General features: G+C 56.1%; 2 protein-coding genes across 4 annotated transcripts in view; one reads left to right on the top strand and one right to left on the bottom strand.

The window, feature by feature from the left end:
• Positions 1 to 1,261, top strand: part of ALG3 (ALG3, alpha-1,3- mannosyltransferase) — a 7,342-nt gene extending 6,081 nt beyond the window's left edge. For all 3 annotated transcript variants that reach the window (XM_011945837.1, XM_011945838.1, XM_011945839.1), the window contains 2 exons: positions 644 to 788; positions 919 to 1,261. In XM_011945837.1, the coding sequence (XP_011801227.1) occupies positions 644 to 788; positions 919 to 1,081 (308 nt within the window). In that variant the 3' untranslated portion in view covers positions 1,082 to 1,261. The remainder of the gene's footprint in view (positions 1 to 643; positions 789 to 918) is intronic.
• Positions 1,261 to 9,951, bottom strand: VWA5B2 (von Willebrand factor A domain containing 5B2). Its single transcript, XM_011945841.1, has 17 exons — positions 9,913 to 9,951; positions 9,632 to 9,789; positions 8,970 to 9,101; positions 8,612 to 8,736; positions 8,060 to 8,215; positions 7,426 to 7,536; positions 7,136 to 7,344; positions 6,938 to 7,049; positions 6,278 to 6,463; positions 5,089 to 5,260; positions 4,687 to 5,003; positions 3,983 to 4,172; positions 3,533 to 3,880; positions 2,649 to 2,786; positions 2,470 to 2,553; positions 2,186 to 2,403; positions 1,261 to 2,100 (listed from the first exon to the last, which is right to left on the bottom strand). The coding sequence occupies exons 2-17, from the start codon at positions 9,660 to 9,662 to the stop codon at positions 1,552 to 1,554; spliced, it is 3,078 nt and encodes a 1,025-aa protein (XP_011801231.1). The 5' UTR covers positions 9,663 to 9,789; positions 9,913 to 9,951; the 3' UTR covers positions 1,261 to 1,551.
• Between the last annotated feature and the right edge of the window lie 2,510 nt (positions 9,952 to 12,461).

Genomic DNA, 12,461 nt, shown 5'->3' with positions numbered 1-12,461 from the left:
ATCTCAGCTCACTGCAAGCTCCGCCTCCCGGGTTCCCGCCATTCTCCTGCCTCAGCCTCCGGAGTAGCTGGGACTACAGGCGCCCGCCACCTCACCCAGCTAGTTTTTTGTATTTTTTAGTAGAGACGGGGTTTCACCGTGTTAGCCAGGATGGTCATGGTCTCCTGACCTCATGATCCGCCCGTCTCGGCCTCCCAAAGTGCTGGGATTACAGGCTTGAGCCACCGCGCCCGGCCTGAGCTACTCTTATAAGTATCTCTCCCTGGTACTATCATAAGAGATTCACATATGTTCTAACATTTAAAGCTCACAAGAGACCCCGAGATAGGGAGGTACACTTACATTTACTATTTTCCTTTACAGATGGAAAAAATAAGACTTCATGAGGTTAAGTAACTTACCAAGGTCACACAGCCAGTACGTTAGGGGTTCAAACCTACAAGGCCTTATGGCCCTAGGTATTACTCTCCATATTCCATATTTGGCTGAGGAGCAGATCCAGAGAGGTTAATAAACTTGTCCAAAGGCATGCATCAAGGAATGGCAGAGCTGGGGGGCTATGTGACCTAAAAACTATTGCCCCTCTGTTTTGGGATAGCCCCCCACTCACTCACTCCTGCCCTTGGCCTTGACCGCCGCATACAGATTGTTTCTACCCTCTTCACCTCCAACTTCATTGGCATCTGCTTCAGCCGCTCCCTCCACTACCAGTTCTATGTCTGGTATTTCCACACACTGCCCTACCTCCTGTGGGCCACGCCTGCACGCTGGCTCACACACCTGCTCAGGTACCAGCTGGGACAATCTGGGGAGTGGGAAGGGATAGGGAGTTCCTGTTGGGGGTTTATGTCTAGGGCATGCTGCTTGTCTGCAGGCCTTGAAACTGGATGAAACGTGGAGCCTCTTTCTCATCTCCAGGTTGTTGGTGCTGGGGCTCATCGAGCTCTCCTGGAACACATACCCCTCTACATCCTGCAGCTCTGCTGCCCTGCATGTATGCCATGCTGTCATCCTGCTGCAGCTCTGGCTGGGCCTGCAGCCTTTCCCCAAGAGCAGCCAACACAGCAAGAAAGCTCACTGAAATCCACCCGTTTCCCTCCAGTCCACTCTCAGGACCTGGGGTGGGATGGACTCTGTGCCCTTCCAAATAAACCTTGCTAAGTCCACCTCTGTGCAACCTACTTGGAGGTAGGGGCAACTGATGCCTGGTCCAGGCTGTAAGGGACATGTGTGGGACAGATAAAGAATTCACTCAAGCAGTCCTAAGAGGCACTTTATTGCATAGGATTTGGGGACTGTGGCTCTCTCCCCTTCCACTGTGCTGCAGGGAGCTCAGAGGATGGAGGGGAGGGTGAGTGGGGTGGGAGGAGCGGGAGAGAGCACAGGCAGGCACTTCTTGTGGGGGCAAGAGGGCTCCAGGGAGGGAGTAAGAAGCAGTGGGGGACAGGCTGGCACCAGCCTACACCTTCCCAGCACCAAGAGGCCAGTCCTGGGCGGCAGTGTCTTGAGTGTGTTGGGTGGGGCGCCAACCCAAGCAGCAGCGGGCAGCCTTCACACGTTTGCTGGGCTGTAGCACAGCAGGTGTAGCTGCAGGTTCTGGTCCCAGTGGCGCAGCAGCAGGAAGAGCCCCCGGGCTGCGGCCTTGAGGGCGGCCAGGTCAAGGCCGTCAGGCAAGTGCTGGGCCCGCAGCCAGCAATCGGCTTTGGCTGCTGTCAGTTCCCACTCGCCAAAGGCAGCGGCACATCGGTGCTCCAGCCAGGCGAGCGCCACGGCAGTGGCCCAGGTCCGGCCCCGCAGGTCGGTGCCGCCCAGCCCTTCCATCCCCTCGGAGGCCTCGGTGTCTGAGCCCCGCCCACTGTCCACCTGGCCTGGGCCCTCGGAGCCTGAGCTGGGGGACGGGCTGCAGGAGGCTGTGGCACTGTCACCCTGACCAACACCAGGGCCCAGAAGTGCCCAGGGCAATGAGGCCGAGGTGGGGCTGAGGCTAGCACGGTGCACGGCAAAGGGCGAGGCGCGGCAGAGGCGCTCCTGCGAGATGCGCACAGCGGCGCAGAAGGGCGCGTCCAGGCGGAAGGAGCCTGGTGCCTCCTGCAGCCGCACCTGAGGAGAGAGGAGGTGGGGGGAGAAGCGAGCTTAGACAGCGCGTGGCCCCGGCGGCGCCACCCTCCACCTCCCGAGTCCTCACCAGGGGCAGGTAGTCATGGTCGCTGCCTTCACTGTTGTTGGCCTGGCGCAGGTCAGGGCTACAGAGTTTGTGACGGAGGCCCAGGCTGAGCCGAGAGGGAGGACGGGGAGGTGGGCGGCGAGGACCTTCCATGTGAGTGGCAGGGTCCCCCAAAGCACACTTGGAGTTGCAATTTTGGTCCGAGTCCCAGGCGCCTGCTGGAGAGCCTCCCTGAAGTCCTGCAGTGGGGATAATCAGTGCCAGCGGGTGGTCTCTAAGTCCAAGTGCCCCTACCCTTTCCCTACCTTTAGAGTAGACAACAGTAGGCAGAGGAGCTACATCTAGACGGCTGTGAGCGGCAGGAGGGGTTCCTGGGGGCTCAGCTGGCTCTGCAGGGGCACAGGGGACAGGAGTCAGGTTTGTCCAGGAGAGTGGTCAGTGAGGTGAGAGCTGCACCTGAGAGGTCACCAGAAGAGGCCCCTACCTGAGCTGCACACCTGCAGGACCCCAGGCAGGACCTCCCTAGTGGTAGCATCCACAGCTACAGGGCAAGTGAAGCAGGAAGGGGCAGAGCTGACCTTACTTGTCTGAAGGGCTCGAAGCCAGCACCTCCGGACATGGCCTGTGGAACCAAGGAGCGGTCTGTGGAACCCTCACCACCCACCCTCTACAGAGGGCTCATAGAAAAAATTGCAGTGTTCTCCCCAGCTTCTCCCTCTATCGACTTTAACAGAGTAGATTACCTTGCTAGGCCCAGAACCAGCTCAGACTCCCTGACTTTGACAAGAAGTGCTCAGGCTGAACCTTCAACCCATAGCAGAGCAAGGGCCCCCTGGCTGCCCAGAATTCAGCACTCTGGACACCACCCAGAGGAAGCACCTTTTCTTCCCCTATTTCTGCACTAACAGAACTTGGAAATATTCTCTCTCTTCATGATCCAGTGTGGTAGCCACTAGTCACATAAGACTATTGAGTACTTCAGCTGTGTCTAGTGCAACTGAGGAAATGAACTCTAAGTATTTTCCTAAATGACAAAGATTTGTTTTTATGTGTGGGTGCTCTGAATCATTACAGGATCACATTGCCTTCTGAGCTGGCTGCTAGGAAGCTTGTCAGTCCTGGATCCGATCCTTGCAAGAGTGTATCACCTCACAGCATGCACCTTTAATATGATATAACCTCATTCTCAGTCTCCTTTTATTTTTACTTTTTCCCATTGCCCTGCTTAATTTTTTATCTTGTCTGTCATGAGCCTCAAATCCTTTGTGATGAAAGTGAGGTATGGAGAGTGACCAAACACACAGACCTCTACCTTTGCTGCTTTTAGCCCATGCCTTTGGGCCCTGACTGGACCCATGAGCCACTCACCCCGGTCTGCTGTGGTCTCAGCCCCTCCTCGGAGGGCCAGCTGCTCATTGTCCCGGACCACAGAGGCTGCTGTCAGCCGATGGAGTGCTTGATCCCAAGCAGCTTCTCTTACAGGAGGTGAGGGAGGCTGTGAGCCATCTCCAGGTCCCCACAGTGTCTCCAGCCCAACACCCACCTCCCAGCACATAGGCTGCTCCCCACACAGGCCCCGGATCACCACATGGCAGCGTGGAGCCTGGGGAGGCACTGCCGGAGGGGCCGACTCCCCACTGGGAGGCACAGCCGTGAATAAGAAGGGTGGTTCCATCAGCATGTCCCAGTCCATGGGGGCTGGGGAGAGCAGGTTTCCTGGGAAGGCAAGACAGGGGCATGAGCAGAGTGGTCCTCTGGGATTTACCTCCCCAAGGCCTCCTTGGTGTCAGAGAAACCAGCTCCCCATCCAACACTTACCTGAGTCATCCAGGCCTTGTCCCAATTGTTGGCCTGGCTCAGGACTTGGGCCATCTAGTATTGCACCCAAAGAGGGTTTCCGAGGTCGGCCGGGGACTTGATTTGCCCGGCCTGGAGGTGAAGAGAGGCTTCGGCCAGCCAGAGCTGCTCTGTGCTGACGGCCCAGCACCTCAGTACTCAAGGCCCCTACCTACAATGTGAGATATAGGGGCCACTGGTCAAGGAATGCAGAACCCCTGACCATCATACATGGGTGCACAGCTGGCTCATGCCCTTTGTCTGAAACCCTGGGTGGCCACTCACCACCTTGAGGAGAAAGGCCAAGTTCCTTATGGCCTACAATGACCTCTGGCCTTGGCCCCTTCCCAGCGTCATCCCACTCCACTTCCTATTTCCCACTTGTGGTTGTTGCTTGTCTCTGTTTTCGTTTCTGTCTTCTCCCTCTCTGCATGACTACCTTGTGCTTATTCTTCCAGATATGGCTCTGACTTTCCTGACTCCCTCAGGCAGAGTTAGTCACCCTGACTTTAAGCCCCCATAATACATGTCCTTGTGCTCGTTACTGGTTGTTACATGGTATTATCGTTGGGGATTTACCCACCTTTCTCTCTAGCTAGACTTAATAGTAAGCTCCACATAATGTCTGGCACACAGCAGGTGGTATTTGCTGGATAGAAGGCGAATGATTGTGGGTTGGATCGTACCTTGAATGGAGCCGGTGTGGGTGCAGGCAGGGGACAGGAGCGGGAGCCTGCAGGTTCTCCCCAGGCCAGACTGCGGCAACCTTGCTGAGAAGGGGGCTCCAGGGGAGCACTACCTTCGGGGGAGCCAGGGCCCTGGGAGCCTGGGGACTCACTGCTGCCTGTGGAGCCTGGGCCTGGCTCGGGGCTGGCAGAGCAGTGGGTGAGCACATACTGCTCCCGAATGTATGAGGACTGGAAGATGCGGCGCCATATGGCTGTGTCAGAGGAGGGGTTGGGTCCAGGATCCGTGACTGGGTCTGTCAGAGCATCAGTACCTGCTGGGAGGCAGTAGAATGGACCCCAGCCCTGACCCCTCCCAGTGCCCGCTCCAACATAGCCACACACATACACCTGGGCACTCACTCCGCTCCGAGTCCCCGGCAGCCCATGGGTTGGACAGTTCTGCTGACACAGTGCCTGTTCCCAGTGGCTCCGAGGTGCCAGTGGGCTCAGTGCCAGGGCTGGCAGCAGATGGGGCCTCTTCTGGGGATGGAAACACGGACCCACCCAAGCTCTGCCAGCCAGGCTCTTGGCCCTAGAGAGAATATTATTGGGAAAAAATTAGGGGCAGTTATATGCTACCTCTTTCCAAACAGGATTTTTAGATGGCTCATAGCAAGAGGCAACAAAGCTAATAAACCAGAAACAAAAAACCAGTACTAAAGGAGGAGGAAGCAAACATGTTCACCGTAAGGCTTAATAGAGCTGCTGGGAAGCTGAGCTTTAAGTTTGGCTCTGAGCTCCCTGGCAGCCAGGCAAAAAAAAAAAAAAAAAAAAAGCCTTTGTAAAAGGCATCTAAGCCCAATTTCCAGTTCCTGGAAATCTAAATAACTGACACATTTGTGTTAATCTGCTATTAAACCTGACAAAAAAAAAAAAAAAAAAAAAAAAAGGCTATTATACAGCTCTCATGATCAAAAAGGAGGAAGCATGCGTAGTTCTTCTAAAGAGATAAGGCTTTTCATTAAAAAATAACTACCATGTCTCCAGCTCCTACTGTGTCAAGTGTCCTGCCAAGACTACTCACTTTGTGACCCCTGATGACAGCCACCTGTGAACAACATCATGTCTATATGAGGAAATGGGTCAGTGAGGTGAAGTGACTTGCTCAAATCAAATGGCTGGTAAGTGACCGAGCTGGGATTAGAGATTGCGCCTAGGTTATGCTCATCCATCACTGCGTGTCCCAGAAAATACATTGGCTGGTGCTTTCTATAGGGAACTATGTGAAGCCTTGAGCAAGCCTTGACAGAAACCTCATAGCAAATGCAGGTGCTATTTTCTGTGGCTGTGTGCTTTAGTGACCTTGGGTAAAAAATCAGGGGCAATACTTTGCAGGACAACTCAGTGGAAGACCCCATGAAGGCGGCAGGGTGTGGTCATCTTGGGGGACCCAGTGTGATCTCTGTGGAGCCCTAGGGGATAGTAGAGGAGCTTGGTAGAGAGAAGCACAGAGAATGGAAAAAGGGTTTGGTAGAGATGCGGGGACTTCAGCCATCCCAGGCCCCCCTACCACACCCCAGCCCCCCACCACACCCCAGCCCAGGCCTACCCCTGGTGGGCGGGGCCGGAAACCATCCACCCTGAAGAGTGAGCAGTAACCAAGCAGCTGGTCCCCAGGGTAGAGTGCTGGGATCTCCCGGGGGGTCAGCAGTGCCTCCACGGTGTCGGGCACAAACCAGTCCACAGAGATGTCACTCAGGGCAGGCTCCAGTGCCTTCCGCAGAGCCTGCACCAGCTGTGGGGTGGCCAGAGGGAGGACATGGGATGGAAAGAGGTGTCATATGGCCAGACAGAGCAGGAAGGCTGCCCTTCCCTTGATGCCATCTGCCCAGCCCCTGAGCTGATGGGGCACAGGTTCAGGCTGGGGTCAGGAGAAGGAATGAGGGTAGGAGCAAGCAGGGGGGCTGAGTGCTCAGTCCTCAGGATTTGGTCTGTCTCCTGGCCTAAGCTTTGCCACATGGATGGGGCAGGACTGTGAAGATGAGACTCAGTTCCAGGACAAATTGAAATTCAGAGGGTGGTCAGAGATAGTGTCCCGACACCTTTGGCCTTCACAGCACCAACAGCTCTTCCCCTGCTGGAGTGGGGAGAAGGCCTGGTGAGGGCACCAGGAGCCCCCATGGCCTGCCTGAGTTCTGTTTCAGACTTGATATGTAACTTGGAAGAAAAACTTTCAGGTGTAGGGAACAGGGCCCAGGCTCGAGCTTACCATGGGCTGCAGCCTCTGCCCAGGCCTCAGGAAGTAGGCCTGGCCCCTGCTGAGGGCAGATAAACCCTGGAGCAGCTGGTGGCAGGTGGGCCCCAGCCCAAAGGAGAAGCATCTGATGAGGGAAAAGAAGCTGCTGTGATCTTCAGGAGCCCCTTGCGGGGGCTCAATCTTAGGCATCTGGCTCCGCCCATCCCATACCTGGCTGTCCCCCTGTGCCACCTCATGAGCTCCAGGGTTCGGTGGGTAGTGGTGGCCATGGGTGAGGCAGCAGTGAGCAGGAACAGCTGCCGAGGGTAGGCCCTGTGCTGGGGCTGCCCCATGGCCCAGTCAAGAGCAGCCAGCACGTCTGGAGGCCCACTCGGAATCTTCAGGGTCTCAATGCTCTCACAGATCAGCTGCACAGCGTCCTGGAGAGAGTAGGCACAGGCTGGGACACACTGGGCTGAAACCTCTATGTAAGACTCCCAGAATCCCTGGACCACACTCACATCACTGCAAGGCCGGCTCTCTGGGAAGAGTGGCTGCACCAATGTCCCAAACACGGCCAGGTTGATAAGCGTCTGAGGCGGGAGGGACTTCACAGCCAAAACAATGGCATCCTGTGGAGGGCCAGGGAGGGCGGCATGAGGCTGGCCCCATAGGCCCTGATAGAGAGCAAGGGAAGCCAGATCGCTGACTTATCCAGGCTGTGATTCAAGTGAGAGGCTGTGGTAACCTGGGAGAGGTCCTGGATGTTAGGGAAAGACTCTGTGCCAGTGAGCCCCCGAGTGTGTGTGAGAGACTGTGTGTGGGACTCTGGAGGTATACATGAAACTTGAGTCTCCCCATGATTGGAGTGACTCCCTGTGACTGAGTGTGAGTCTACGTATGAGAGGCTCTTGGAATCCTGGAGAGACGTGTGTGCGTGAATATGAGCAAGAGAGCGTGACAGTGTCTGCTTGGCAGTTGCAGCAAGGCTGCTCTCTACGGGAATCCCCTGAGGAGTTGCCATCTGCTTCCTCTTTGGAAGATAGTGTTTGAAGCAACAAGGTAACTCCTGGCTTCAAGAGGCTGCCCCCAGCCCACCACAGACCTACTGCCCCACCCCACCCCCAGGTCTGCCCACACCACACCCCCACAGGCCTTGTGTGCCACGCTGCTGCCATCCAACAGGAAGAGTAGCTCCCGAGTAGCTGTCCCCAGGTGTCCGGGCTTGGAGCTCAGGTCCGGGCAGAAGCTTAGCACCAGCACAGGGTTCAGCAGGATGTCCTTGTGGAAGCGTCGCTGCAGGAACCACACCTGAGCAGGGGAGTCCCAAGTCAGCCTGGGCAAGGCTTAGTGCTACTTTGTTGAGGCTGGGCAGTGGGACTGGCTCTGGGGCCTTTTTCTGTCTGATCCACCCGGAGGGGACATCTTTTTGTAGTAATTACAATAAAGGCAGGGGCAAAGGCTGGTGGCTGTCCTCTGTTTATATCAGACCTAGCCTCCATCCTCTGAGACACACCCCAGAAAGATTCACATCGGCCCTCCAGTGACAGTACTCATCTGCCCTCTGTGATGGGGGGTGGCAGCTGTGGAGAGATCTTGCTGAGAAAGAGGCCTCCCCATGCCCATCCCAATGTAAGCCTGCTTGCCTGCTCCTTGTGCACAAATGCAGCCAAGGCCGGGGGCCAGGCTAGGCTCCTATGGCAGTACCTGCCGGTCCCCATCACTGTCCCTTCGCTGTAGCCTCTGGAAATCTCGGCGGGCCCTTATCCGGGCCTCATATTCTGCTGAGCTCAGGCTGCCGCCCTCCAGCATCAGATGTGGCTGATGGGGCTCTGAGAGGAGAGGACACAATTCTGTCAAGGAAGTCCCTGCCTCTGGACCCTAAGTGCCCAATTTCACTGTCCGGGAGAAGCCTGCAAGTCCAGCCTTCCTACACCACAGTCTCCGCCCTCACAGATGACTCAGTCCATCTGGCTGGGGCCCAGAAACCTGTACTTGAGAAATGCTTCCCCCATTCATACAGAAGCAAGTCAGAGGTGACCCACGGTGTGTCCCAGTCTCTCACCACTGGGGTGTAGCAGGATCTCCAAGGCCCGGTCACAGTGGTGGCCCTCTGCCAGTGTGACACAGATGGTGGCTGCAGAGCTGGCATGAGGGGGGGCATCTGCCCGCAGGGCATGAGAGGGGCTTTCCAGGCCTGAGGGACACAGAGGCAGGAAGGGGAGATGCAGCCATCACACCTTCCCAGGGACAGCAGCTGTTGGCAGGGGTCATGGCTGATTCAGTCAGCTCTCAGAGTCTGATCTATAGGGGGTCAGATGGATGAGGGAGGATGTGCCTGCTTTCATGGGCAGAGAAGTAGATTCCAGCTGGGTTTCTGGCTGGTTGAAGAGTCATGCATCAGCCAGGTGCTGATTTAGCATCCACCCCCCACCTTCTGCATAAGGAAAACCTACTTCCTCATGGGTACTGGTCCCATTGCAGTATCTTTCTTCCCACTGGTGGGTGAGATGAGATATAAATAAATTACCTTGATAAAATTAGGGGGGTGTGTGTTGGGTAGAGGTGACCGGGGTGCTCCCACCGCTAACCCAGATGTTCCTGAGGCTTGGGTCCCTGTCTTTTTGTCCTGTGTCCCTCCTATCCCTGAGCCTTATTTCCTTTCCAGTCACTACACTGGGAGGAGTGGGCCTCTGAAAAGAAGGCAGGCCAGCCAGATGCACCCACCTGCAAGCAGGCATGGCCCAGTCACCAGCATCTCGAAGGAGAAGGTATATGGGGCAGGGCAGCGGGCAGGGCCTGAGAACACGTCCTGAGGGGCAGCTGGCTCCTCCCATGCCAGCCCTTCCTCCTGAGGGCTGCCCACCCCGAAGCAGCTGGTGGGGCTGGAAGGGAGCACGAGGAGGGTCACTGGGCCACCGTGAAGGCCAATAACCCCTCCGGCTGACTGGCCCCAGCCCTTCCTCACCCTTCCCATCCCCTGGGGTACCCTGCCAATGCCCCCTCACCCGCACTAGACCCAGAGAAGCCGAGGGAGGGACGAAGAGAATCACCATAGGCCCAACCTGTCGTCACAGAGCCCCGGAGGCCTGGGGTGCCCCGGCGGGCCTGGCGGGGCCAGCGGGGTGAGCACAGTGGGCAGGGCCACATGCAGCACCCCGTCAGGCCTTGAGGGCAGCTCCCGGCTGCTGTGCAGGGTCACCGTCATGGTGCCAGCCGCGGCGATAAGGCCTGTGGGCAGCACCAACGTGGACCGGGCCTGGGCCAGATCCAAGACAAGATGACCTATGATGGGTGAGAAATGGGGTCAGAGCACGCTGGGAGCAGAGGAGAGGGAGGAAGCCAGAGATGGGAGCAGGCATCGGGTCAGGGAGCCTGGGCAAAGGGGACTTTGCGTGTTGGCACTAGGCTAATGCATTGGTGATGCAGGATGGAGGCATGAGATGAATGATAGCAGGAGAGGCAGACTAACTGTGGAAAGATCTGGCTGTCATCAGGCAAGAGCGCAGTGATATCCTTGCTAATGGAAGGCTGAAGAGAAGGGGCCATGTCCACTCTCAAGGCCCTGGGAATACCCACACCCTCTGCCCCTCTCCCCCTGCCTGCCTGTTTCCATTCAACCCTTGGCCACCATCCCTTGTGGATAGACATCTCCCTGTAGCCTGGGACCCCACTCTGCTCATAAATCTCCTGCTCATGAACGATCAGGAGCTCCCCCATTGCCCACTAAGGTGGCTCCAGAATTCTCTACTCCTCCCAGGCAGGAGGGACAGAGAAGCAGGAAGCAGGCTAGAGGACATAAAGCTCCATTTGCACACTGCACACACTGTTTTATTTAGCTCCTAGGTTTATTTGGGGACTCGTGGGGCTGCTAAAGGAATAATGACCAGCTATGTACAGTGGCAGCTGTGTACACCACCGACGTGGTCTGGCCCCAGCCCACCTTCACAGCCCTACTGTACCTCACTTCCTCACAATGACCAATTGTTCATCCTTTCAATAAATACTTGCTGAATAACTGAAGGGAAGAAAAAGATGGAAAGAGAGAAAGAAAGGGGCTTCCATTCCAGCCAATTGACACAGTGGAGAGAGCACAGCATCAGGTTTTAAATATCAGCTCTGTGACCTCTAATTGAGTCCTTTGGCAACTGTCTTGTTCTGAGGAGCCTGTTTCCTCATCCATAAAGTGGGGATCATAATAACTCTGTGATTGTGGGGAGGAACAAATGAGGCAATGTATGCAAAGTATCTAACATATAAGTCAGTGACACCAGCTATGACTTTCAACCCCCATAACAGGAGGGAGGGGGATTATCACCCTTCCATCCCTCATAACAGGAAGAAGCCAGCATTACCCACTACTCAGGATTCAAATGAGGTGATACTAGTGATTGTAAACTGTAATCACTGTAAACATTAGGCATTTTATTGTTATTACCCACTATAACCTACTTATAAGCATTTGCTTATACTGTTGCCCCTACCTTTCACCTAATTGAGTCCTACCCTTTCTTGCAGACAAATGCTGGCTCTACCTCCTTCTGGAACATTCCTGGGGCCTCACCCCAGAGCTCACTCTAGCCTCTAACCATGAGCCTCCCAACCTGCTGGGCTTATGCCAGCTCTCAACACCACCAGATTCTGTTCCTCTTCTTACCTGGACTGTAAATCCCATGGGCAGGAATCAAAGGCATGTATGAATGAATCAATGAAAGAACCAGGTGCAAACACAGCACACAGCACAGGGCTGGGCTTCTGTCCCTTCCCTGGGCACTCGCTGGGTCTCATAGTGCCAGGTTCTGTGCGAGGTGCTGGGATTTGGAGATGCTCCAGCGGGGAGACAGACAGGCAGATCTGTGACAATGACTCCCCCTGTAAGTGCCATAATGGAGGGCACAAAAGGCTGGGGAGCCAGGAAACAGTGCAGCTAATTATTTGTGGGGGAGTCAGGGAGGGTTTCCCAAGGAGTGACGTTTAGTGGATCTTAAAGGACAAGTAGGAATTTGCTCAATAGAAGATGGAAAGACAGAGCAGAGAGGTGGGACGGGACCTGTCAGTCAGTGTGGCCAGTGGCGGTGGTACCTGGTGTGTGGGGTTTCGGGGAGAGGGATGGAATGGGGTGAGACTGAGGGCCTTGGCTGCTAGGCACAGGAGTCTACACTTGATCCACTGGCCCACGCAGGACCTGGCTGAGGTGTGCAGCCTAAAAAAGTAAGGGGACAGAGGGGACCACCTGGGGAGAAGTCTCCCTTTGCAGCCCCCTAGAGAGACCCGTCTCCTGGGCTGTAAGGGATGCTGGCGCCCCCGAAAGCCCTGTGCTGCCTGCTGTGTCTGTCTCCCTGGCTGTGAACCTCAGGGTCATGTTCTCCCAGCACCTGGCACAGGTCAGGTGCCCAGCCCACGACTGTTGAATACGAGGATGAGCCAATGAATGCACAAGGCAGCGCCTGGAGGAAGGCGGGGGACGGGCGTAGGCCGAGCGGGTGTGGGAGCCTGAGCTGCGCCGGGCCTTCAGGAGCGCGGGTGCCTGAGCGTCGGACTCACCCTGCGCGCAGCG

This window comes from Colobus angolensis, unplaced genomic scaffold, assembly GCF_000951035.1.
Source record: "Colobus angolensis palliatus isolate OR3802 unplaced genomic scaffold, Cang.pa_1.0 Scaffold245, whole genome shotgun sequence".
Taxonomy (NCBI): Eukaryota; Metazoa; Chordata; class Mammalia; order Primates; family Cercopithecidae; genus Colobus; species Colobus angolensis.
Note: the sequence above shows the minus strand (reverse complement) of the source record. Positions and strands in the feature narration are given on the sequence as shown.